Below are 27,098 nucleotides of genomic sequence, written 5' to 3'. Positions count from 1 at the left end.
TGTATGTCCTCCCATGGTCCACTGGGTGGACTGTGGGAGAGTGTGGGCTATGGTGTGAACCACTGACCATGAGGTGCAGCAGTGCTCAGAGATGTATTCACCAAATGCAATGAATGTCTCATGATGATGGAGGAGGTTGTTGTTATGGGGGGAGGAGGGGATGAGGGGGGTGGGGGTATATGGAGACCTCATATTTTTTTTAATGTAATATTAAAAAATAAAGACAAAAATTTTTTTAATTTAAAAATGACATATAAAATGTAAATATAATTCAATTTATAAAGATGAAATTAGCTTGGTTATGTAGGAATAGGGAAGACATGCTAAAGGGTGTGGAGTTTTTCTTTCTAGAGTAATGAAACAGTTTTAAAATTTTTTTGATGATGAATGCACAACATTGTGATTATACTAAAAGTCATTGATTATATACTTTGGGTAGATTGCATGGTATATGATTATATCTCAAAAAACCTGCTTAATAAATAACTGTGCAAGAATAGTCAGAAATAGCAGCTATGTACAGCAGGGGAAACAGATTGAGAGGTGAAGAATTTTCTTGTTTGTGTGTTCTTTATTATAATAATAGGGAAAACTGGGGGGGGGGGGGGGGGGTTGGGGGGTGTATGGGAACTCTGTACTTCCTGAGTGATTTATCTAAAAACTTATAACTGCTCCAAAAACATCAATTTATAATACTTCTTAAAATACTAATAAAATATGAAAAATGGTCCAGTAGGAGGGTGGGATGCTGGGGAATGATCTGTTGCCCTGGAAAGATGTTGATAAGGTAAAAAATGCAAGTTATCAAATGGCAATTACAGCCTGATACAGCTTTGAAGGAGCCTGTGTGTTCTGAGGAGGGAAGAACATGGTGCTGGGTCAGACTGCTCCAAGCCTGAATTCTCAGCTCTGCCGATGACTGGCTCTATGAACTTGGGGGTTTCCAAACTCCTCTGAACCTCAGTTTCTTCAGGTAAAGAAAATGCCGACCTTGTAGAACTGCTGTAAGAATGAAGATGTGCCCGGCACAGGGGTGAATTCATCCAACAAGTAGTAGCTGATGTTATACAAAGAAAATTCTACAAAGGTTATGAGCATTTCAGAAGTCATTTTCTTATTTTTGCATACTTAAATAAAGCCTCTTCCTTCTGACAATGGACATGTACTACCAGTCGATTTGAATCACCTTCAGATATATTAAAGGGACTAAAGGTAAGAGTCTCTAGAGACTTATAAAACGAAGAACAATGAAAGAGTGTACAGGGAAGTAGGTTTTAGCTTGGTGACTGAGCAGGCACCTTCCTACCAAAAGCCAAATGATTACTACTCAGAAAAAAAGGAGCCCACTACCCGGCCTCTAGTCAGGGGTGGAGTGAAAAAAAAAAAAGCCTAGCTAGCAGTCACAGCTTCTGGCAACTCCTACCACCTGGTATTTGCAGAAGGGCTCAGAGCTAGGTAGGCATGCTGGGCTTGCCCAGCCCCGAAGCTGTACACCTCAAGCAGTGCGCAGTATCTCTTGGGCCTCCCTTCTCCTTTTATAAAGGCCCATTTAATTATATAAGATCTTTATGGTCCTTACTGATTTCAAGTAAAACCCAAACCACCCAGACATGGAACTCAAACACCCAGGTGAGGACATGTGGCTGTCTACTCTTCTAGACAAGTCCTTATTTTAACAGATAAAAATACTAAGGGCCAGGAGATGAGGTGCTTATTCACAGCTGCACAGCTGGTTAAGTAGAAGCATCTGCCACAGAATTAGAGTCTGACTTCCAGTGCTTTGTTCTTCTTACTATGCCATGGCCTGCACTCCTGCAGACACACCTGAAACTGGCTTCCTCCATCTCTGTGCTCCACCAGCACTGTCAGTTCAATGAGGTGTGGGAAGGGCAATTCACGCGTTTGTCTCCGCCACTACTCTAGCTTATACACCGTTCTGTGAGAACCACTGACCCAGGTCTTATGGACGTAATGTTCAAATGTTTGTAAGACCTTGTATGGGACCCCACAAAACAATTACAATACCCTTAAATGTGACTCAGCCAAGAAAAAAGAGACACCGCTCGTTCCTGTTCTTACACACATGCAACTAACACAGGGGTTCGTTTCTGAAAGAACACATGTTAAAGATGGGATATGCGCAGAATCAAGGACATGCGCACAAAAAAGTAGGGGTTAACCCACAATCTAGGGCAGATGGTACCTAACAGATGGAAAACGCATTCTTCAAAGAGCAAGAACTTGGGAAACGGACTTGGCCCAGTGGTTAGGGCGTCCGTCTACCACATGGGAGGTCCGCGGTTCAAATCCCGGGCCTCCTTGACCCGTGTGCAGCTGGCCCATGCGCAGTGCTGATGCGCGCAAGGAGTGCCCTGCCACGCAGGGGTGTCCCCCGCGTAGGGGAGCCCCACACGCAAGGAGTGTGCCCGTAAGGAGAGCCGCCCAATGCGAAAGAAAGTGCAGCCTGCCCAGGAATGGCGCCACCCACACTTCCCGTGCCGCTGACGACAACAGAAACGGACAAAGAAACAAGACACAGCAAATAGACACAGAAAACAGACAACCGGGGGGGGGGGAATTAAATAAAAAATTTTTAAAAAAAAGAGCAAGAACTTCAAAAATCAAAAGGGGTGGCCTAATGTGGTTTGTGCAAAGAACCAGCCCAGATAAGTGAGGAGAGTGAAAGAATATCCACGTGATATTAAGTAAATACATTAAAGCCTACAGGCCTAGATGAATTCCATCCCAGGCCCGCTGTTGGTAATCAGTCTCTCAGGGGCCATGAACAGAGAACTGTGCTGGCAGAGTGCTATCTAGTCTCTACCATGTACAGAAGTCAGCCGAGAGCTCACCAAAGTACAGGTTCTCACGCAGCAGGTATGGCCAAGGCTTCTCATTCTTAGACCACACTTTCAACAGAAGGTGCTAGGGCACCAGGATCTCACTGATCCATTCCCAATTCTCATAAGTACCGCACGCTAACCAACTGCGCCACTGGAGCACCCCCATTCCCAATTCTTAAAAAGAATATTTGAGTTGTATGCTTTATTAATACGTATCAATAAAATTGATTTGTTAAAATAAAATCCCTAAAAAAAAAAAAAAGAAGATATTATTTTTGTGCTGTGAGGACAGACTAGAAAGCAGATGTGTGGAATCTTCTTTCAGTAGTTGAGAAAGAATGCAGTTCTGATACGTGCAACCATGAAGACATCAGAGTGAGCAAATAAGCCAGACACAGAGGGACAGATACTATATGAGCTCACTGACATGGAATAATTAGGATATACAAATTCAGACAGAAAACTGCAGTTTACCAGGGAGAGGGGGAAGTGAAAATGGGAAATTTATGCTTAACGGGTACCGGGTTTCTGTTAAGGGTGATGGACAAGTTTTGGTAATGGATGGTGTGGTGATGATACCACAACAGGGTGAATGTCATTAATACACCACTGAATTATATATTTGAATGCAGTTAAAATGGGAAATTCTGGGGACTGGATGTAGCTCAAGTGGTTGAGCAGCACCTGCTTCCCATCTTCGACGTCCCAGGTTTGATCTCCAGTACTCCTAAAAACACAAACAAGGGGGGAAGCCAAGATGGCAGCAGAGTAAGGAGCTCTGGAGTCGGCTTCTGCTGTAGGGCAGTTAGTTATCACCCAGGGCTATCTAAAGCATCTGTTTGGGGGCCCCAAGAGACCAGGAAAGTATCCCACAACATCCTTCAAAGAATGGAAGGAGGAGACTGTCTATCTGCAGACAGGATTCATGAGTAGAGCCCTCCATGCCACAGAAGTCGATGTCCGTGGTACAAGCCGCCTCAGGAGCAATTTCGTGGTTGAGGTGGAAGCTCCATTTCCCAAAAAACAGGGGAGGAAGATACAGTGTGGCACTGACTTCGGCTACTGATTAGTAAATCCGGCAGGCTAAAGTATAATCCTAGGAACAGCTAAACTTCGAGCCTATCCAGGTCAGGAGCAGGCTGGTAACCACCATCTGCCATTTCGACTCTACCCCCGGCATGAGGGGAAGCGGGGCTGAATGAAAATCACAGTGCTGGGAAATAGACTTGGCCCAGCGGTTAGGGCGTCCGTCTACCACATGGGAGGTCTGTGGTTCAAACCCCGGGCCTCCTTGACCCGTGTGGAGCTGGCCCATGCACAGTGCTGATGCGCGCAAGGAGTGCCGCGCCAGGCAGGGGAGCCCCACGCGGAAGAGTGCACCCCGTAGGGAGAGCCGCCCAGCGCGAAAGAAAGTGCAGCCTGCCCAAGAATGGCGCCGCCCACACTTCCCATGACGCTGACGACAGGAATTAAATAAATAAATAAAATCTTAAAAAAAAAAAAAAGAAAATCACAGTGCTGGTACAGACCGGCTTCTTTCCACCCAGATCCGATTGCAGCTTTAGCCTAAACTCCAGCCACACCTCTGGAAGGAAGCTGGGGGAATCTAAACCACTTCTCTGGGAAGCTGCAAGCCACACCGCAGAGGCCAGTGCCCATCTCACTCCAGTGGCACAAGCTGCCTTGGGAGCTATTCTATGGCTGGAGTTAGAAGCTCTGTTTCCCATAAATGGTGGAGGAAGAGACAGCTGTCCACTGACGTCAACTACTGATCAGTGGACTTGGCTGGCTAAAGTATAATCCCAGAAACAGCTAGAGTTTGAGTCTGTGCAAGTTGGGAAGAGTCTGGTAGCTGCCATTTTGACTCCACCCCCAACATGAGGGGAAGCCTGGCTGACTGAAAATCCAGTGAAATTAGGGACTGGCTTCTTTCCACCAAGATCAGACTGTAGCCGTAGCCTAAGCTCCAGCCCCAGCCTAGGTTCTAGCCCCACCTCCAGCAGAGAGGAAGCTGGCGGGACCTGCACCAGGCTCTCCAGGCAACTGCAGGTGCTCTCCACTGGCACAGACTGAATAGTTAAGACACCTGGAGCTGCATCCCCACATCCCAATAGGATAAGAGAGAAGCTGGTATCCTCAGTCTTTTCAGGCAAAGGCAGGTGTTTTCAGCCCACATGAACTGGTTGGTTGAGTGCCTTTGAGTCCATCTCCACCCTCTGTCCCCCCTAGAATAGGAGGGGGCTGGTGTTCCCTCAGCCTCTCAGGGCAAGGGCAGGTGCTTTTGGCCTGCACAAACCCAACCGTCGGGCACCTGTGGCTCCACCCCCATCCCCAATAGGACAACAGATGACTGCTTGCCCAGTCTCTCTGGGTAACTGCAGGTGCTTCTAGCCCACACAGCCCGGGCTGGTGGGTACTTGTGGCCTCACCCTCAACCCCCAATAGGAAAGGAGGGGGCTGGTGTTTCCACAGCCTTTCCAGGCAATGGCAGACACTTTTGGCCTGCATGGACAGGACTGCTGGATGCCTATGGATCCACTCCCACCCCCACCAGGATGGAAGGGGTCTGGTGTTTCCAGAGTCTCTCTAGACAATGTCAGGTACTTTCAGTCTATAGGGACTGAACTGTTGGGTGCCTGTGGATCCAACACCAGGACCTAATAGGCGGGTGTTTCCTCAGCCTCTCTGGGCAACAGCAGGTATTCTCGGCCCAAAGGGACTGAACTATTGGGCGTCTGGAGAACCACCCCCACCACCCAAGAGGATAGGAGGGGGTTGGTACTTCCTCAGCCTCTCGGGCAATGGCAGATACTTTGGGCCTACAGGGACTGAACTGTTGGGCATTGGTGGTTCCATTCCTACCCCCTAAAGGGCAGAAGGGACAGTACTCCCTCAGTCTCTCAGGGCAACTGCAGGCATATCTGGCCCACATGGATTAGACTGTTGGCCACTCCAGAGGGTCCATTCCCACCCTCAGCAGGGAGGGGGTTTGGTGCTATGTCAGTTTATCTGGGCAACTGTGGTCATTCTGGACCAACACAGCACAGATTGCTGCCCACAACTATGGCTCCATCCCTGCACAAGGTAGGGGAGGAAGGGGTTTGAAGCGTCATCAGTCTCTCCAGGCAACTAGTCTTGTCCTGCCCAACTTGGATTATTATACATGACTGCAGCTCTGTCCCTACCCCTGACAGAGGAGGAAAGTGGGAGAAGCTTCATCAATTCCTGGGGAAACGTGGGCAGATTCAGCCTCCACAGCTTACAGCACCAACTACATCCTTGACACCTAATACACAACGAGCAAGGGAGAAAAAACAAGAAAGTCCTAAACTAAAGGGAAAAACTGTACCCAGAATAAATACATCTAGCAAGCCAGATGTGAAAATACCAAAAAAAATTACAATCCATACCAAGAAACAGGAAGATATGGCCCAGTTAAAGGAACAAGATAAGGCTGCAGGTAACATATCACAGATGTTCAAACAAATCTCCTTCATAAATTCAATGAGATGGCTAAAGAGATTAAGGATATTAAAGTCACTGGGGGAGCACAAAGAAAATTTGAAAGTATACATAGAAAAATAGCAGACCTTATGAGAATGAAAGGTGCAATAAATGAAATTAAAAGTACACTGGGAAAAAAAAAGAAAAAGGAAAAAAAAGCAACAAATTTTTAAAAAATGCCCTGGAGGCATCTAACAGCAGATTTGAGGAAGCAGAAGAAAGGTTCGGTGAGCTTGAAGACACGGCCTCTAAAAGTGAACATAAAAAAGATTAAGTTTTTTTTAAAAATGGAAGAAATTGAACGGGGTCTTGGGGAACTAAATGACAGCAAGAGACATGCAAACATATGTGCCATGGGTTCCCGAAAGAGAATAGAAGGGAAAAGGGGCAGAATGAATATATGAAGAAAAAATGGTAGAAAATTTCCCAACCCTATTGAAGGACATAGATATCCACGTCCAAGACGCACCTCGTAGTCGCATCTGAATAAATCCAAATAGACCAAGTCCGAGACACATACTAATTGGAATGTCAAATGCAAATAGAGAATTCTGAGAGCAGCAAGGCATCACATATAAGGGGCACCCAGTAAGATTAAATGCTCATTTCTCATCAGAAACCATGGAGGCAAGACGACAGTGGAATGATATATTTAAGATACTGCAAGAGAAAAACTTCCAGCCAAGAATCTTAATTAAGGCAAGATTTGTCTTCCAAAATGATGGCAAGTTTAGAATATTCACAGATAAACAGAAACTGAGAGAGTCTGTAATCAAGAAATCAGCTTTGCAGGAAATACTAAAGGGTGTGCTACAACCTGAAAAGATAGGAGAGAGAGGCCTGGAAGAGAATCTAGAAATGAAGATGTTATCAATAAAAGTAACTGAAAGTGTCGAGAGTGGCAAAAATAAAGACAGATAAAACCCAAATGTTCAGGAATAAACTTAACCAATGACATAAAGCACTTATATTCAGAAAACTACAACTCATTGCTAAAAAAAATTTAAAAAGACCTAAATAATTGGAAGAAAAAGTGTGCCAAATGTATGCTATGGATCTGGTAATAATCTGATATTATTCCATAATCTGTAACAAATGTTCCACCATGGTGTGGTGTGTTGATGGAGGGGTGTTTTATGGGAATTCTGCACATGCATGATTGTTTTGTAAGTTTATAACTTCTAACATAAAAATATATTTAAAAAATAATAGGATGTGTTGGGGGAAAAAGACACCAAATATAAGATAAAAACTACAGTTAGTAGTAAGCTTTTGACAATATTCTTTCATAATTTGTCACAAATGTCTCATGACAATGCAAGGTGTTGGTGAAGGGTTGATATATGGGACTCCTGTATAAAGTTATGCATGTCTGCTTTGTAAGTTCACAACTTTTACTACACATTTATTATTTATCTATGTTCATGTATAAATGATATAATAATAATAGATGGGGGAACACTTTGGTTAGTAGTGATATTTTGAGGCTACTCTTGATTGGTTAAAAATGTTTCATATCAATGCAAGGTATTGGTGGTAGGGTGAGGTATGAGAACCCTATATGACATTATGTATGTTTGTTTTGTAACTTCATAACTATCATTATGCACTTACTGTTTATGTGTATTTATGTATGACTGATAAACTTTTTTAAAAAATCCATAGGTCTGCACAACACAGTGAACTCTAAATGTAAACTATGGACTACAGTAAATTGTACAGTCATAATAACGTTTCATCAATTTAACCAAAGTACCACACTATAAAAATAAAGCAAATTGAAAAATTAGCAAAAGGAAAAGATTTTAAAAATAAATAATAAAAAAGGAAAAAAAATACCACACTAATACAAAGAGTTACTAAGAGAAACTGTGTGTATGGGAGGGAGGGGCATATGTGAGAACTCTGTACTTTCTACAAGATTTCTCTAATTTTAAAAAATCACAAAAAATTAGAACGAGCTCACATATCCATTAATATGGAATTGCTTAAACAAATGACAATCCACTCACAATAGGATACTATACAACCAGTTAAAAAAATTAGAGAGCTGCATGAATCATTTGGAAAATACCACTGATACAGTGTTGGGTGAAAAAAGTAAATCAAAGCACAGCAAATTTAAAAAAAAATTCACAGCACATGTTAAAATGATATGTGTGTAAAAAAAATTACGAAAAAAGTACAGAAACAGCAATTATTCCCTGGAGTTCTCTCTGAGGCTGGACCTCCAGGGTCTTTGTCCTCTGCACTGCACATTTTTATATTAACTGAAGTTGGGGGGGAGGGCTCTGTTTATTTTAATGAGCTTACTTTTGTAATCAAAAGAAACAATAAAAGATAGCAGCTTTGCTTTCAAAGTGTTTCCTAGTAAGTCACATATGGGTTGTATGTCTATGGATATCAAGTTTGGAGAAGAACATTCCTACAGCTAAGATCACACAAACAAGTTCCTCAAGGCCCACAGCCACCAGGGTGGGGTTCAGACCCTTTGGTCCATCCAGGGTGTAGTGCAGACTTCGGCCACAATTCTAGAAAGGATCCCACAGATTCTGTGGGTCATCAGTGGAGCCAGACCAATCTATGACCACTCTTTCCTGTTCTAAGAATAAGTCACACAAGACCGACCTCTTTGCTTTTGGTGATAGAGCAGCTAGACTAGATGGTGGGAAGACATCATAGGCAGAGAGTGGCTTGTTTCCAGTAGGGCACCTAGCCCACACCTCACACTGTTCTCATAGATAAGATGGAGAAACAAGAGATTGTGGCTGCTTGAACAATACCTATAGACTTGTCAAGCAGACATATAACAGAAGCATAGGGTGGGCTGCAATTAACAGCCAAGGGGGTCAGGATTGTAAGAACAGACTGAAACGATGGGCCAAACTTGGGCCTACTTCTCCTAACCTCCCTGTGACGTTTTAAGAATAATGCAGCGTGTGAGGAAAGTTTTTATTTGAAGCCACCCACGGAGGTTTAAAAGGAAACGGCAAACTGTTCTGTGCCCTCTCTATAAAGATGTCACATGGCTATGCATATGTCAAAGTAAGTTACAGAATGATACACCAGAAAGTGGATTTTACTCTAAATTTGTTTTAAAAAAAGACTGCAGCAGGGACAGTTGCTGGGCATCATAGGTCCTGCCATGGCCCACTGGGTGGACTGGGTGAGAGTGTAAACTACAGTGTAAACCACTATCCATGTGGTGCAGGAGTGTTCCAAAATGTATTCACCAAATGCAATGAATATGCCACAATGATGAAAGAGGTTGCTGATGTGGGAGAAGTGGGATGAGGGGGGTGGGGGAGTATACGGGGACCTCTTATTTTTTGAATGTAACATTTAAAAAAAACAAATAATAGGGGGAAAAAAAAGACTGCAGTCCAATACATTCTAGTTGCCAAACGTACAGAAAAAAACAGTGAATGAATGTTTTCTCTTAGTTTTAAATTTCAGTTCCACAAATTCTTCCTAAATGACCCATTAAAAGAACACATTGCATATAAAAGAACCTCAAAACAGCCCTTTACCCTGAATTTTTTTTCATGTGTGATTCTGAATTACAATACACAGACTAAGGAGTTTAAAAAAAAAAAAAAGCCTTCAAGAATTACCCTGGAACATCCTGACCTCACAGCTGTAAAGCACAGAAAGGACTGAGCTGAGCACATGCATAATGCCTGGGACACAAGGCAGCAGAAAAAGGGAGGCAACCATTCCACTGCCCCTGGCAGGTACCCTTTTCTGTTTACAGGTAAACAGAGGAAAGAAAGTCTTTGGGCACAGAACGCAGTGGGAAAAGGAAGTTAGCAGGAGGGAGCCCAGCCTGAGAACCAGCATGCCCCTCATTTGGCTTCTTAGCACTGAACCACAGAGGAGGTATCCTTACAATAACTTTGCAAGCCCTTGGCCTTGGCTGTATGCTTATTTATCTGCCCACCAACAAACCTGTGAACACCCAAGCCCAACTGATCAGAACACCTGCCTGAAGCGAGAGATAACAAATAGGACCCCAGACTCAAACAGGTACTTTATATTCACCTAGTCTTGCCAAACAAGGCTCCTTGGCCCTGCTGGAGGCATTCTGTCTTGTATAACACCAAAAACCCTCAATTGTGGAGCCCACTAGGTACCTGTTCACAGGCTCACGGGTGTACGTGTGTGTGTGTGTGTGTGTAATGTGTAATTCCCTGGTGTGTGTGTATATAAAATGTGTAATTCCCTGGGGACAGCGTAGATCTCCACCCCTCCATGCCATTTCTGCCCAGTGTACCATTTCTGTCCTGTGTACTCAGGTCAGGACCACATCCACAAAAAGCCACTATTCAAATCTGGACTGCAAATATCCTCTCCCGGAAGACAGAAACCTCCGATGCCCCTTGCCATTCACGTCAATCTATGCCCAAACAGAGCACCAGCTGGTCACACGCTTGCCCTAAAAGAGTTACAGCAGAGCTTCTGAAATTCTGGTCAGTCCTCTCTGGTTCAACTCGCTGCCTCTGCTGATTAGAATAAAATCAGAGGCCTCTGGGGAAGTTGTGTGGCTCCTCTCAATTTAGGGCCTTGAGTAAAGGCCCCAGACCAAACAAGATTCAAAGGCACAGGAGGAAGAGCTGGAGCCCATGCAGCTCCTGGCCAGCCCAGGATTCCCCTTCACAGCTCTCAGCCCAGCCCACTCACAAGGACAGCAGCAAGGAAAAGCCAGCAATGTAGAGGTTCCTCTGGGCGCGGAAAAGCTTCATGTGGAAGTGTTCCATGGCTCCAGGATTGTTCTGGAGATTCACCTTCTCTGTCACATCATCATACTTCCAAGTCTCACGGAGAGCATCTGTGGGAGAGCAAAGGGGAGAGAGATGGGGGCGTCTGTCTTCTCAGTGGAGGCTGGGCCGCGGTGGTCAGAAAGGCAGCATGGGACCGGTAAATCTCACTTCCCTCGTACCAGTCTCCCTAGGTATTTCCACGTCAGGTGTGCCCTGCTTCTACACACATACCTTCTGCAATGCTTCCCTCTTCAGAACCATTCTCTTCTCCAGCTTTTCTCACTTCAATCCCTGCCCCCATTCTACCCAGACCACAAGCTCGCTATACACACCACGATATTAACAGTCTGCAGCACTACTGGGGACGGGGGCAGCTTCCCTTTCCCACGGCATCCCCAACCATGTCTTGTTTGGTTTCTATCAAGTGGATCTTTAGCTACCCCACTGATATAAACCAGCACAGTCCTATTGAGAGAAATGCCTGCTAAGCAAGTGTTGGCTGTGCAGGAGGAGTCGAAACATGGAGATGGCCCGTTAATGGAACCTGTGCTTAACATACCAGAAATGATGGCAGTGAAAGAACCTCATAACACAATCACCCCCAACGGGACACTGGGTAAATATTAATATTTAACTACCTTATTTAAAGTGGTCCTTTTTGGTCACGTTACCCTACTCTCTCCAGAATACATACCCATAACTGAAATTATCTTAATTACATGTTTATCATCCATCTCCCCCAAACTAGACTGCAAATACCATGACAGCTGAGATCTTCTCTATCCCCAGGACCTAGGATAGTTCCAGGCACACAGTGGGCACTTATGTAACTGGTGAGTGACTCGGCCTCTGCTCCCCAAAGAGCCACTGTTAGATGCACACTGCTCCAATTTATAAATGTATTTATATCTATAAATATTTCTGAAATGGAGAAATTTCAGAATCATACCCTAATGACTACTTTTCCCCCCTTACCCTCTGAGGCATCTTTTACAATTATCTACCTATAGAATGCTAAAAGACCCCCAAGGGAAGATCAAGAGATCAGTGAACAGTATTGTTCACTTTCCTTTTTCATTTCTGGTGTTAAACTGCTTGGTTTTAAAGTTGATCTGACAGTACAAAAATCTGCCTGCCCTTATGTACATCTTTATGCTCAATCTGTATCATGTTATGTGCACTCTCAAGCACTGTTAGCTGGAAGATAAACCAGTATGCCATTTTTGGGAGACAAGTTAGCAATACCTATTGTAAAACTTTAAATGTCCATAGTCTTTGATTCAGCAGCTGTGCCTCAATAAACTTACCCTACAGAAACATTCACACAAAAGCACAAACCACAAGGAGGGAGGTTATGGGACCAAAAAAGATAAAATAGTACGTGACAGACAAACAAAACAGTATGATGGAAAACCACACAACCTTTAAAAGAATGAGATGAACACAAAAAGATGTCTAAACCAGAGTAAATTAAAAAGGACAAATCCACATGCAGTATGATTCCACTTCCGTAAACATTTTAATAAAATGTCAGCAGACACAACAAAAAACAAAATTAAAAAAGAACTTTAAAAAATGTCAGCAGAGAAAACACCTCTGGAAATGCGCAACAAAGCACTAACAGTTATCTTAGGACACAGCATTATGGGAGACTTGAATTTCTGAATTAAATATACATATATATGTAAATTTTGTAATCAGAAAAACAAGATCAAACCGTTTTCTTACACTGTCACCAGCATCCAGGAATCCCGCCACTCCTAAGGACAATCTAGGCCGATGGCAAAGAGCAGCTGCGAGTCAGGGGCCACGCAGCAACCCCAGACCAAGTCCCACAGAACATGGCCCTCCCTCTCTCAACTGCCTGCCTCAGGTCAGTGGACCCTGGACCTCTCTACCTCACCAACCCCAACCTCACAGCCCCCAAGCCGGTTATGCCCCTTACCTTTAGCTGGTATTTGCTATTAACTAACGCAGATTTGTAGAAAACCTTTCTAGATTCTTCTTCCTAACATTAGGGTAGGAAGAAGTCAGTCGTCATAATCATGTCTAGCGCTTCCAAGCAATTCCCTGACCCCAGAAAAGAATGAAGCCTCTGCCAACTACTGCAGTTCTGCGCAGGCTACCTACCCGCTAAGGTGACTGGAATACCATCTGGGAGCTGGGAAACAGAAATGTCCATGGAGTCACATTTTTGGGAAGGGGCAAGGCCCAAGTGAATAATCCCCGGCATAGTATTCCCCTTTGCCCTCTTCTTCCCCCTACCCCAAACCCAAAAACAAAAAGCACACACTCAATTAAAAAACCCAGTAGCCTGGCTCTTCCTGGAGCTCAGCCCTAGGGACAACATGCATATCCCCCGCCTCTCCAGGCTGACAGTCCTAGTTGGAAAGAGCTGCCTCCTGGCTTTCCAAGAACACAGGGGGATGTGGGCACCTGGCACCCACCCTTTGGGTCCAGGAATCGGTGGGCCACACCTGGCCTGCTTGGACGCAGTCCTGCCAGAATATATCCCATTAGGCACAAAGACGTGGGGAAGGGGAAGTGCCTATCGCTGCTGCTGCTAGCGGGTGGGGCTTTGCACATTTCCCTGAACCAACACTCTTCCCCCCACTGAGGTTCTGCTGGGGATTCAGGTGGGAAAAGCCCACACCCACTGCTAGAAGCACCTCTCCAAGTGGAGGTCCCACTAAAGGTCGAAAGGAGCTCCTCAGCCAACAGAGGGGCAGAGCACTTAACCAGTCTATTTTTGAGAAACCAAAGATGAACACTGTACATGAAATGGGGCACAGGGCTTTCAGTGGGTTCTGTCCCACGTGAAGGGTCACAGCAAAGAGCCTAGCCCAGGCAGTTGCCCTCAGCCACAGCTCACTCACCAACGAGCAGCAGCACAAGGATGACAATGAGAACCACAAAGAAGGTGTTGCCATAGGTCAAGATCAACTCTACCAGACGGGACTTGAAAATCTTCTGCCACCTGTGAAAAAGATGACAAGGATAGGGGCTGAAAAGAACGTACACTTGGGATCCAGCGCCCTGAACAGAAGAGAAACCTGGTTTTGCACTCTTCTCCAGCAGCCAAGTATCACATACAGGATCAGCCTCATATTTATGACATCATTCAAGAGTGTTTCCAAAAAAAGACACTTGTTTACATATAAAAATTTTCAGAAAACCCCACACTTAGAACACTGGTAGTATGGGGAACGAAACTTACTTTTCAGTATATTTCGTTTTGTACTGTTCAGGATTTCTGACATGCCCACAGGGTTTCTCTAAATTATGTTTACACATGACCAAACTTGTTTCATCTATACCCCTACCATCTGGGATTCTCATGATGCAAACTCCAAACCCTCCCCATCCCATCATTTTCAACCACACACACTTCAGTGAGTCTCTCCAAAAGATAAGAGCCTTTAGAAAAGTTTAACGTTATCACAATACTGTTATCAGATGTAAAGAAATTTACAACAATCCCTCAATACCAGAGCCAGAGTTGCAATTTCCAATTGCTATATATTTTTTAAACACCTGGTTTGTTAAATCAGGATATAACAAGGTTCTAATCCAGCATTTAGTTGAGAAGCATCTTAAATCTCCCTTGTTCTATATGCCACCCCTTTCCTTTTGCAATTTTTTAGGAAACCACATTGTCTAATAAAGTCTTCCCAGATTGCAACTCCAAGTGGTTCCTCTGTCTGCTGCACTTTTTCTAAACTGCACGAGGCATGAAGAGATTAAGGCTTGACTTACAGAAAGTATACTTCTAATATTTATACAACTGAGTATCTTTAAAAAATTAAATAATATATTTTAAAAAAAGAACATTCTGCAGGCAGGGTCTGTATACTTCCCTGTCATATCAGATCTGGAACATGTAGTTTTCATGAAAGAATAATTCTTTTAAATATCTGTGGAAACTTAGCCTTACTTGTAATGCTTTATTTTATCAGAAAGCTTGTAAGTTTGCAAAAACAATCACGCATAATGTGTAGAATTCCCGTACATCACCCCTTACATTGTTGTGGATCATTTTTGTTACAGGTTATGAAAGAACATCATCAGACTATTATCACTGTGGTCTATAGTGTACATTCAGTAAGTTTTTCCCATATCCCCCATTACCATTATTCTTTTAAGAGTTACCAGGGACTGAACCCAGGACCTGGTACATGGGAAGCAGGTGCTCAACCACTTGAACTACATCTGCTCTCCTTCCACATCCCCCATTACTAATGCTATTTATTAGTACTATATATTTGTCATAGTTGACGAGAGAACACTTTCACATTTGTACCGTTAACCACAGTCCATCTTCCACATGGTTCAGAGCTGGTGCAGTCATCACCTCAGTAAACCGATGAACGTTTTCCTTAATCCCAAAGAAAAAATCCAATACCCCATATTATTGACCCTTAGCATTGAAATAGTACTTTCTCTGATTTCGAAGCCAGGCTATTATAATGCTTTAATTTTAATAATACATTGATATAGTACCTTCTTTCATTTTGAGGCAAGATTATTGTAATGCTTTCATTTTGATAAGGCCACAAAGAGAACAGAAGTCAGCAAACGAGCAATAATGTGACTCAGAGATGCAAGTCTTCAGGACCCCACGTGGCCATCTCCTGCACTCCAGGGACCCAAGGGTAGGCAGGAGAGCATGATTTTCAGAACCATAACTAGGGCTAGAAAGGCTTCCCTCTGGGGCATCCTGAAGACCAGAAGGCAGGGTGCACAGGAGAGGAACTCAGCAAAATATGACTCAGCAAACCAGCAACTTGGTGGTGGGTTGGCAATAATAAATCAAACCCCTGCCACCCCCACCCCAAACAGAATCTACCTGCTTCCATTTGGTCCCAATTCCAGGGTCCACCAACTCTGCACACAGCAGGAGCTCCCAACTTTGGCCAAAAGGCCGCCAGGTCCCCCTCCCCACTTGCCTGCTTGCTCCACGTGCCTTACCTTTTTGGAGAAATGAAGGGAATGCAGAGAAGCAGCACAGCAAAGACCTCTGCATAGAGGAAGGTGGCCACCGCGGTCCACTGCAGACTCATCCTCTCTGGCTAGATGGTTTCCAACAGAGATGTAAGCACGCTCGCTGCCTGGCAGGACACGGAAAGAACAGGAAGACTGGTGAGAGCTGGGCTACCACTGCCACCCAGTTCGAGGACCCGGAGAGGCGTGGGCAGCCACTTTTTACCCTGCACCCCAGGAGCCCACCGGGGGGGGGGGGGTATTTTTCAAGCACTTGGCTGAGCAGGAATCACGGGCAAAGGTGCTCAAAAGTCTGACAAACTTGCATTCGCTGGGAGAGCTCCGCACCGCCCTCCAGTCGGTGTTGTAACACGTCCAGAACCGCCTTGACAGACCGATCCCTTTCTCTGTCTAGCGCTAGACTCCTCAGGCCTGCTGCACTGCAAGAGCGTCTCTAACCCGCAGCGCTGAGCAAATGCCAGGCGCGTCCCAGGCACGCGGCGGGCCGGCTCCCGCGCAGCAAGGCAGGGCTTGGCAGCTGCGGTTGGGCGTTCTGCAGACCCGCGCCGCCGGCGCCCCGCCGGGGACTGCGAGCGCCTGGGGAACGGCCCGCCGCCCCCGCCGCCCAACCTGAGGCGCCCGCAGCCCAACCTGCACGACCCAGGCTCCAATGAGCCGCCCAACTGCCGCGGCTGCCTCCTGCGCGGCTGGGGCACGCCGCGGACCGCGACGAAGCCCCCCAGCGCGACTCCTAGAGGGCGGGGCCCAGGGGAAAAGCGGCCTCACCCAGAGAAAGTTCTGGAAACCACCAGACCAGCAGCCCTCATCTCACAGGCCGCCGTTCCAGAATCCTTTCCCCACGGCCCCGCGCCGCCCCCCGGGCGCCCCCCGACGTGGCCCTGGCCCCGGGACCCGCGACTGGCTCGCGCGTCCCCCAGGCCGCCTGACCGCTCCTCCGGAGGCGATGACGTCCGCCTCCTCCCCGACTCCCTTCAGCCTGCCTCGCCACAGCCCTCAGCCCCGGGCCCTCCCGATCCCAAGCCTTACGCCCCAGTCGAGGAGCCTGAGGGCGTCGGCGGCCCCGCGACCCGGCCGACCCCGCTCACCGAGTTTTCCCACAGTCACAGCGCACGCACAGCCGACGCCTCCAAACTCCCCACCAGCGACGCCGGCCCCGCCCCTTCCGCGCAGCCGGAAGCCGGAAGCGGCTCGCCGGCCACGCCCTCCCCCACCTGCTCACCAATCGCCGCGAAGCCGGCGGCTCCCCCTCCCTGCAAGGCCTCTTCGCACCCCGCCCGGCGGAGCGGAGGGCCGGGCGTCGAGGCCTAGGTCTCCGCGGGCCGTCGGGGCGGGGCCCTGGCGGGAAGGCGCAGGGGCAGCTGCTCTAGGCCGCGCGGTCCTCCCGGGTCTCTGTGGTCTCGGCGGGGGGGGCGGGGCCCGCCCGTGGGGCTAGAACGGGGTGGGGCGGCCCGCGGCCCGGCTCCGCCTCCCGCCTCTCCTCCGCCTCCTCCCCTTCCCCCCGACGCGCCCCTAGGGAGGGGTGGGTGGGTGGGGATTATGGGCCGGTGGCGGAGTCACTGTCGCTTCAGCCAGGCTGCCGAGCGGACCGACGCGCCTGGTGCCCCGGGGAGGGGCGCCACTGGGGGAGGAGGAGGAGGTGGAGGGGAAGAGACCCCCTCCGTGTCCCAAGACCTCTCAGAGCTCTGACCCCAGGGACTAGGGGACTGACACGAGGGGGCCTGAGTCCCTCCTCCTCGGCTGCCTGGAGAGGCTGCGACCCTGGAGGGTCCTGAGCCCCCCCACACCCGGGGCCCCAGCACCACCCCGGTCGCCTAACACCACCGTCTCAGTGGCCACGGCCAGGCCTCCAGTTGCCTAGACAACGAGCCTGGGGTCTGAGCAAGGACCCTGCCCGCCACCTGCCAGCCACCTGCCTCGCCCGCTGCCTCAAGCACCAGTCCCAGCCCCCGGTGGGCCAGCCCAGGTGACATGCCGGTGCTCTCCACTCCCCGGTCCTCGCGGGTGACCACGCTGCGGCGCACAGCCGTGGTCCTGGCCCTCACCGCCTACGGAGCCCACAAAATCTACCCTCTGGTGCGCCAGTGCCTGGTGCCGGCCCGGAGCCCCCAGGGTCCGTCCAGGGAGCCGGCACAGGACGCCGCTGGGGCGGCCGCAGCAGCCAAGGCCAGCGTGAACCGGGTGTTCCTGCGGCGACTCCTGTGGCTCCTGCGGCTGCTCTTCCCCCGGGTCCTGTGCCGAGAGACGGGGCTGCTGGCGCTGCACTCGGCCGCCCTGGTGAGCCGGACTTTCCTCTCGGTGTACGTGGCCCGCCTGGACGGCCGGCTGGTCCGCTGCATCGTCCGCAAGGACCCGCGCGCCTTCAGCTGGCAGCTCCTGCAGTGGCTGTTCATCGCCCTCCCAGCCACTTTCGTCAACAGTGCCATCCGTTACCTGGAGGGCCAGCTGGCCCTGGCTTTCCGCAGCCGTCTGGTGGCCCACGCGTATCGCCTCTACTTCTCGCAGCAGACCTACTACCGAGTCAGCAACATGGATGGGCGGCTTCGCAACCCTGACCAGTCCCTGACGGAGGACGTGGTGGCCTTTGCCGCCTCCATGGCCCACCTCTACTCCAACCTGACCAAGCCGCTCCTGGACGTGGCTGTGACCTCCTACACCCTGATTCAGGCGGCCCGTTCCCGCGGGGCCGGCACCGCCTGGCCCTCGGCCATCGCTGGCCTCGCGGTATTCCTCACAGCCAATGTGCTGCGGGCCTTCTCGCCCAAGTTTGGGGAGCTGGTGGCAGAGGAGGCACGGCGGAAGGGGGAGCTGCGCTACATGCACTCGCGCGTGGTGGCCAACTCGGAGGAGATCGCCTTCTACGGGGGCCACGAGGTGGGCAGGTCGGGGCGCCGGGCCTGGAGGAAGGCTGGCATTTGGGAGGCCCCGGGGCAGCCGGGGCGGCGGGGAAAGCCCGGGAGCCGGCCGGGGCCCGAGCCGAAGGGGCGGGTAGGTGCCTGGAGAGGGGCCGGCGCGGACCCAGGCGCAGACAAGGCGAGGCAGGAAGGCCGGCGGGGAGCTGCCTGGGCCGGCTGCCTGCGCGCCCCCGGCCACTTCTGCTTCCTCTTCTCTGCCCTACGCTCGGGCCGCGGGGCGGCGGATCCTAGCGGCTTGAGATGCCGGCGCGCCCGGCTCGCCCCACTCCTGCAGCCGCCGGGGCGGAGGCGCCTGCCTTCAGCGAGGCCGGGTCCCCGGAGCGGGGCCAAGCGGCCGCGGCCTCCCGCCCGGGCTCCCCGCGGCCCTTTGAGGGGCGGCCTGGGGCCAGCGTCTGGGCATCAAGGCCATGACTCAGCCCAAGCGGAGGTTAACGAGCAGCTGGGCGCTGCGGCTGCCGCGGCGCTCGGAACACTTGGGGCGCTGGGGCCCAGGGCCGCCCCCCCGCCTGGGCCCGTGGGCTGGCCACCTCCTCTCCGCCGGAGCTGGGGATGCGGGATGGCGGGACGCACTTCCTGGCCGCCGGGGCACCACCCTGCCCTTCCGCGGGGCCCAGGCTTCAACTTCCCCCCGGGGCCGGGGCTTCAGGGTGGGCACGGGGCCAGCTGGCAGGGCGGGTGCCGGAAAAGGTTACTCCAGGCCAGTGCTCCCTTTATCTTGCCGAGCTCCTCCCCTTCCTCGTGCCTGGGGTGGCGGCGGCCTCGGGCCCTTCTTTCTGCCACTCCGGTTGGTTTCTGTTCTCAGGTCCTTCTGGGGGAAGAGGCATGGTGGCACCCAATGCCTAAAGGCCGGCGTGTCCTCCCAGGCTCTGGGGGCTTCCTGCCCCTGTGATCTTGCCAGATTGGGTCCACAGCAGGCCAGCCAAGTAGCAGGCTTGGCCCTGACAATCATGGCCTGTGCCTGAACTCCTCTGCAGAGAGGGACATCCTGGACCCGGAGCTGGTGCACATGGCGGGGGGTGGGGGGTTGGGGGGGGTGTAAGTGCCTGCCTCCAGCTGTAACCCCTCCCCCCCACCTCCTCACCCGCCCCGACGCTGGCCGCTGGGCCTTGGCAGGCAGCCGTGGTCTTGGGCAAGGCGCTGAGCATGTTACCCGCAGCTACATTGTCAGCTCGGGCTGGCACACTTGCCAGCTCCCAGCACGAGTCTGGACTGCCAGGGTGCTTCTGGGACACTTGCTCATTTCAGGAACGGGAGACCCAGCTGGAAGCAAAGCAGGGCCGGGCAAGGGGACAAACAGACCTGGGTGGCAGTGGGCAGAAGGGAGATTACTGGTTAGGATGAGGACTTCTTCTTAGCTACCTTCAGTAAACAGTGAGTTTGCCAAGAGGATTTGCTCGCCAGGGTGGGAGGGCTCGGGGTATGCCCAGCAGCCCACCTGGCTAGGCCTCAGCAGAAGGGCCCAGGAAGCTGTGGGGAGCAGGGGACAGGCCGAGGGGGCACTGATGGCCCTCACTGGGCAGGCATCTGGCCCACCCCAGTCACACGGGCTGAGGTCCCTGTGGCCACTGTGTACAGCGTTGAGTCTGTTCTTTTTGGCATTTCAACAAAGAGGCTTATATAAACACACACACGCACACAAACCCTCTTATTTGGTGGCAAACAAGTTAAGTCTTTCTTAATGAGTCAAAGCATCATTGAAAAGAAGCCAGTTGTCCAAAGGACCCTGACAGCCCTGCATGCTACCTCCAAGCTGTGTGGCCTTGGGCAGGTGGCTTTACCTCTCTGGGCTTCAGTGGCCTCGTGGACAATGGATGTGCTCCTGCGGATTGAGCGGGCAGACGGCGCCTGGCGGGCAGCTGCCGGCAGTCGGTTGTGGAAGAGCAGGGCTGGGGCGTCTAGACAGCCCTGGCATGAGCCAAGCAATCCCCCACCCCGTGTGTCCCCCAGCCCCAGCCCCCGCCCTGGCAGTGACCACTTCCCGAGACCTCCGGGCCTCCCCGTCTGGGCCTGGGTGCGGGGCTATGCATCGGGGAGCCAGCCCTGCAGACGCCAGCTGCGGAGCGCACCCCGATGGTTTCATGGGGAAAATGCAGTGCAAGTTTCTCAAGGGCAGCGTGGGAAAGGAAGGTGGGAGGGCCGTGCCTGGGTGCGCAGAAACGGCTGAAGCAGGAGCCCTGCTGCTACCTCTTGCTTTCCTTTGCAGCTCTCTGCTCAGTTGAGGGTAGAGAAGAAAGAGTTGGTGGTATTCCCCCTGGGGTGGTATGCCTGGGTGGCAGGGGCCGGAGGGGGCCAGGAGGCCTCCCCGAGCCATTGCCTGAAGAAATGTGCAAAGAAAGGGGAGCGTGGGGCCTCCGTGCTGGAGGGGCAATGTGGCGCCGCGGGAGAGGCCGGAGTGGGCCAGGCGAGGGCTCCGGCTAGCCCTTCCTTCTTCACGCCGCGGGCCCCCAGCGCTGCCCCTTCCCTGCCAACGGGGCCTCGGCCACCGCACGGCGCAGCCGGCACGAGCGACGCGGGGGGCCTGGTGGCTCGGCTCCCCTAGCTCTCTGGTCTCCCCCGCAGGTAGAGCTGGCCCTGCTGCAGCAGTCCTACCGAGACCTGGCTTCGCAGATCAACCTCATCCTGCTGGAGCGCCTGTGGTATGTCATGCTGGAGCAGTTCCTCATGAAGTATGTCTGGAGTGCGTCTGGCCTGGTCATGGTGGCTGTCCCCATCATCACTGCCACCGGCTTCTCTGAGTCGGGTGAGAGCCAGGGCTCTAGCTGGGGAGGGGAAGGGGGCGGCTCCGGGTGACTGGTGGCGGGACACGTCAACCCACCCGCCTGCCCTCTGCTGGGGACGTCGAGGCCCTGCTGGCTTCCTGGGGCTCCCCTGTTAGCTCCACGTGGCCTTTCGCCCTCCGTGCGCCTCCCCTTTCCAGCATCTCCCACTCCCAGCCGAGCCCAGGGACTGCCACATAGCATGCCTGCGTGTCCCTTCACCATCCACATGCACCCCAGCCCACATGTCCCTGTCTTTGGCCCCATGGTGGCTGGGAGGTGGAGGACGAAGGGAGCGCCTTGGGCCAGCCCCCTCTTCACCCTGACCCTGGTTTTCCCATCTGTAAAAAGCTCTCCTACGGTGCGAAGGTTAGAGACCTGTGCTGGAAGGACTGGGGGAGCAGGCAACCTGTTGTTTCAGTAATCAGGTTTTCTTTATTCCCATTTCTTTTTGTCCCACTACTGGTACAGGACATAATGCACTCGATTTTTAGTCCTGCAGTGGCTAGCCTTTAAGTGTCAACATGTATACCTGAGAAGAGTCTTGGATTAATCTGGAGCTCCCCCCACCCTCCTGGACTGTGGAAGGTTCTTGGAACTCCTTAACTCCAAGAAGCAATGCCTTTCTTACATGGTGTTATGGTCCAGTGTGAAGTTTGGCCTGCCCTTGTTTTTATACTTTGGTTTTATCCAGTCATGACTTGCTTGAATTCCCTGCGTGTTTTCCAGTTTCTTGGCTCACCATTTCTTTCTGGCATCTCAGTCCTCGCTTGTGTGTTCAGGTACCTTCTTGCAGATGTACGTCTTCTAAAAGGGCTTTCCGCAAGAGTTTCTGAGTCGGAAACTCTCGATTTTTGTTGTTACTTTTGTCTGATAATGGTTTTATTTCCCCTTTAGTCCCAAATTAAAGTTCGACAGGATACGGAACCTTGGTGGGCAGTTCTTTCCTCCCAGCCCTTTCCCAATACTCCATTGGCTTCTGGGTTCTTCACTTAGCTGTTGAGAAATCTGTTCCTTTCACTGCCCAGCCTTTGTCATCTGCATCATCGCTCTGGTTGCTTTTATGACCTTTTTCTCTTTGGAATTGTGCAGAGTCACTATGTTTGGGGTAGGTTTTTGTTTATCTGTCTTACTTGAGACTGTTGCATGTCCTCTGGATATTCAAGTTTTTCAACCATTCTGGGAAATTCTCAGCTCTTCTCTCTTCAAATATCATGGCCTCAATCCCACTTTTTTTATTCTCCTTGGGCAACTCCTGCTAGATGTATGTTGGATCTCTTGCTCTAGTCTCTTTTTTTTAAATACACTTTTTTTTAAGACTTTTTTTTTTAAGATTTATTTTATTGATTTCTCTCCCCTTCCCCCCTGTTGTCGGCTCTCTGTGTCCATTTGCTGTGTGTTCTTCTGTGTCTGCTTGCATTGTCAGGCAGCACCAGGAAACTGTGTCTCTTTTTTTGTTGCGTTATCTTACTTCATCAGTTCTGCGTGTGTGCGGCACCACTCCTGGGTGGGCTGCACTTTTTTCACATGGGGCAGCTCTCCTTGCCGGGCACACTCCTTGCACGAGGGGCTCCCCTATGCCGGGGTGCCCCTGGGTGGCACAGCACTCCTTGTGCACGGCAGCGCTGCACGTGGGCCAGCTCACCACACAGGTCAGGAGGCCCTGGGTATCAAACCCTGGACCCTCCATAGGGTAAGTGGACTCTCTATAAGTTGAGCAATGTCCACTTCCTAAATAAACTTTTTATTTTGAAATAACTTCAAACTTACAGGACAGTTCCAAAAACAAATCAAAGCCCAAACAGAGAACTCCAGCCTACCTCCCACCCAGATACCCACATCCTCCAACTTTTAGCATTTTGCAACATGTGCTATGTAACTCTATCTATCTATCCATGTCTGTTTATCCATTTAACTATTTTCTGAACATTGGAGAGTAGGCTGCACACATCATGCTCCTTGAACTGTTAATCCTAAGAACAAGGATGTTCCCTTGAGTAACCACCATAAGTGCAGTTGTCAAGTTTGGGAAATTTAACATTGAACTAAAGCTTCCAGTCTACATTCCAATTTGTCCATAGGTCCTAACGATATCCCTTTGGGCCTTTCCTCCTTCATTACTGGATCCTATCCAGGATCATGTATTAGAATTTCCTCGTTATTGTCTCTTGAGTCTTTCTCTTTTCTTAATTGTGGAAGCATGTATACATCGTGAACCTCCCACATTCACCATGATTTGCTCCCTTTGCCAGCATCCATTACCAGAATGTTCCTTATCCCTCTCATACTATTCTCTTTATTAGTTCTCATCTACACTACCTATGCTGAATTCTCAGAAATTTCCTCAGATCTGCTTCCTGCTCGCCAATTTACCAATCTTCTCTTGGGCTGTGTCTAATTTGATTTCTTAAAAGATTTCACTGGCTGCTTATTTCTGTAAGTTCTATATGAATCTTTTTTTCAAATGTGCCTCAGTGTCTTATTTTCTCCTCTTTTTGACTGTGTCTTTTATGTCTTGTATCCTATTTGTCATACTTGTTCCATGGTCCCTGTCCAGCTATTTGGTCCTCTGATGTTCTTGCGGGTCTAACCCAGGTTTGTCTGCTGGCCTCTGCATGTGTTGGGTTGTGTCCTTGTGTGTTTTATAACAGGACTCTGTGCGAATCCTGTGTGGCCTAAATATGATGGTGGAACTCCCCGGTGCTTGCTTGCTTTTGTTTTGGCCAAGCGCTCCCTGGACAGTAACCAGTCTGAGGCCTTTTTCACATTAATTTCCCAGCTTGGGGGGGTTCCTGGACTTGGGGGTAGTATTAAATCGAGACTTTTTTATTACAAATGCTCAGAGCCCAGCCTCAACTAATTAAGCTTCCTCATCTTTTCCCTGTGTCTCTGGATTTCAAAGGATCACCTGTCTAGTTGCTTCTCCTTTTGCTCCTGGGGATTTTCCTTACTTTCCCTCGAGCATAGTTCAGCTTTAAAAAGATGGTTTTTATATACATATTTTTTATATTCAGTTGGGTGGTAAAAGAGCATTTTTCATGTATTTATATATCCGGTGGCAATTCAAAGAAGCTTGCATCTGGTCCCTGGCCACACGGCCCCTATTGTCAGCTTTACCTTTGAAAAATGTGACGAGCTCCAAGGCCCCTTGCATGCTCCACTTTGGTCTTACTGGTCTACTTCTTAGTCCCTTAAAAAACACCGCCACCAGGTATGCTCGCCTCCGGGCCTTTGCATGTCCTGTTTGCTATGCCAGGAATGCTCTTTCTTCCAACATCCCCCATAGCCTGCCCTGATCTGATCTCCAGTCGGCCTTTCTGTTCCCTTCCTTGCCTTGCTTTTCTCCCACACGCCAACCACAGTGAACACCTGGTTTCACACGTCTCTCTCTCTCTCTCCCTACTTTAGATAGTGAGCTCCAGGAGAGCAGAGATTTTTGTCTGTTTGGTCCCTGCCATGTCCCCAGAATCTGGCAGCCTGTGAGGGCTCCAGGTGCTTCAAGGAGGCCAAAAGCATGGCACACTGCTGGGCAGAGAGGGGGGTGGGCAGGGCAGGTGCTTCTCCGTCGGGAAAGATTTAGCTAAGCTCGGCCCTTCCAAACCAGCTGCTCTTCCAGCCTGCTGCCCCGGGACTCCCAGTGGCTTCTGGCTGGCTGGCACTGTGAAGCTGGAGGGCTGGAGAGAGACTGGGGTCTGTGGCTCCCCATTCAGGCCCCACAGCCTTGCTGGAACAGCTGCCAGCAATTTTGTGCCCCATCCTTGGCCTTGGCTACCTGACACTCCCAGGGAACCTGCGGAAAGCAGTGAGTCCAGGAAAGAGCCAGCAACTGCCAGATGGCCTGGGCAGAGGGGCCTGCAGGCCCTCTTCCACCTCCCAGGACATCCAGGAGGAGGGCAATGTCCTCTTGGGGGCCGTGCCTCGGAGGGCACGGCGGGAAGGAAGGTCCCTTCCCCCATGGCTCGTTGCCCTGTTTCCCTGGGCACTCTGTCCCTCCACCTTGCTTCCTTTCCCTGGGCTCCCACTCTAGGAGGCATGTGAGCCCCTGGGAACAGTCCCCAGTCTCTTCAGGGAACCTTCCGCCCTCCACGTCTGCACATTCACCCACACCCAGGGACCCTCCAACTCGAGTGGCTTCCTCCTGGCTCCTTGTGGCCACTTCCAGAGCATTCCTTGGGTAGAAATCCTGCTCCTCTGGGGTTCTGAGGGCCCAGGGAGTCAGAGCCATAGACGGGAGAGGGTTGAAGTGAGTGACCACAAAGTCTGACAGGCGTGGGTAAGACGGGCACGGGCTCCTGGGAGAAAGCCCAGGCCCCCGAGGGGCTACCATTCTCACCAAGGCCGAAGGATATGGTGTGGAGGCAGGAGGCCAGGGAGGGTGAGAGGGAGACAGTGCGGCTCTAAAAGCACCGCATTCCCGTCTGAGAGGCTCTGGGAATTGAATGCCGAGATCCAGGTAGACCCTGGCAGTGGCTGGCTGGAGGGAGAGGGGCATTCCAGATGGAAGGAGCTGGCTGTGTCAAGAAACCAAGCCCGAGACCCTGCGGCTCCTTGGTTTTAGCAGCTTCATTGAGATACAATGCACATACCGTACAATCCCCCATTCCAAGTTGTACGACGCACTGCGTTTTCATATGGTTTTGAGGTTGTGCAACCATCATCACTATCTAATTCCAGAATATATGCCCCACCCCAAAAAGAAACGCCGTGTGCATTAGCAGTCACTACCCATCCTCCCTCCCCCAGCCCGGGCAGCCACTTTCTGACTCTGTGGATTTGACTGTTCTGGAGATTTCACAGAAATGACTCATGCAATATGAGCCCTTTCGTGTCTGGCTTATTTCACTCGGTGTAACGTTTTTTTTTTTTCTTTTTTGTTTGTTTTTTTTTTTTCAGGAGGTACCAGGGATCGAACCTGGGACCTCAAATGTGGGAAGCAGGTGCTCAACTGCCCGAGCTACATCCGCTCCCCAGCATAACATTTTCATGGTTCAGTCCACGTCGTAGCATGTATCAGAACTTCATTCCTTTTTAAAAAAATGTTATTGTACGACCTAAAATGCCCCCTTTAACCATGTTCAGATATATGTTCCAGTGGCGTTAATGACCTTCACCATGTTGTGCTGCCATCTCCCCCCTCTGTGGCCAGAACTTTTCTATCACCCCAGAGAGAAACTCTAGACCCATGAAGCTTTGTGAGGGTGTGTGCGCGTGCACGCATGTATTTATTTCTTAAGTCACTTTATAAAACTTACAGAGCATTCTCCAAAAATTTTAGAGTTGTCTGGTCCTTGGACCTACAGGTAAGAAAAGCAAACCAGAAAA

At 50.3% G+C, this 27,098-nt stretch overlaps 2 protein-coding genes across 3 annotated transcripts in view; one reads left to right on the top strand and one right to left on the bottom strand.

Moving 5' to 3' along the window:
• The window catches only part of BCAP31 (B cell receptor associated protein 31), a 40,036-nt gene extending 22,756 nt beyond the window's left edge, over nt 1-17,280 (bottom strand). The window contains exons 1-4 of one of the 2 annotated variants that reach the window (XM_004457095.3): nt 17,194-17,280; nt 16,076-16,215; nt 13,984-14,084; nt 11,028-11,175 (exon numbers count right to left, since the gene is read on the bottom strand). In XM_004457095.3, coding sequence (XP_004457152.1) covers nt 11,028-11,175; nt 13,984-14,084; nt 16,076-16,167 — 341 coding nt within the window. In that variant the 5' untranslated portion in view covers nt 16,168-16,215; nt 17,194-17,280. Of the gene's footprint in view, nt 1-11,027; nt 11,176-13,983; nt 14,085-16,075; nt 16,216-17,134 lie in introns of both variants that reach the window. The other variant, XM_071213006.1, reaches the window with a different exon arrangement.
• Nucleotides 17,281-17,941: 661 nt separating this feature from the next.
• The window catches only part of ABCD1 (ATP binding cassette subfamily D member 1), a 19,667-nt gene continuing 10,510 nt past the window's right edge, over nt 17,942-27,098 (top strand). The window contains 2 exon segments of the mRNA XM_004457094.4: nt 17,942-18,979; nt 21,580-21,760. Coding sequence (XP_004457151.2) covers nt 18,077-18,979; nt 21,580-21,760 — 1,084 coding nt within the window. The 5' untranslated portion in view covers nt 17,942-18,076.

Source organism: Dasypus novemcinctus, chromosome X (assembly GCF_030445035.2).
Source record: "Dasypus novemcinctus isolate mDasNov1 chromosome X, mDasNov1.1.hap2, whole genome shotgun sequence".
Taxonomy (NCBI): domain Eukaryota; kingdom Metazoa; phylum Chordata; class Mammalia; order Cingulata; family Dasypodidae; genus Dasypus; species Dasypus novemcinctus.
Note: the sequence above shows the minus strand (reverse complement) of the source record. Positions and strands in the feature narration are given on the sequence as shown.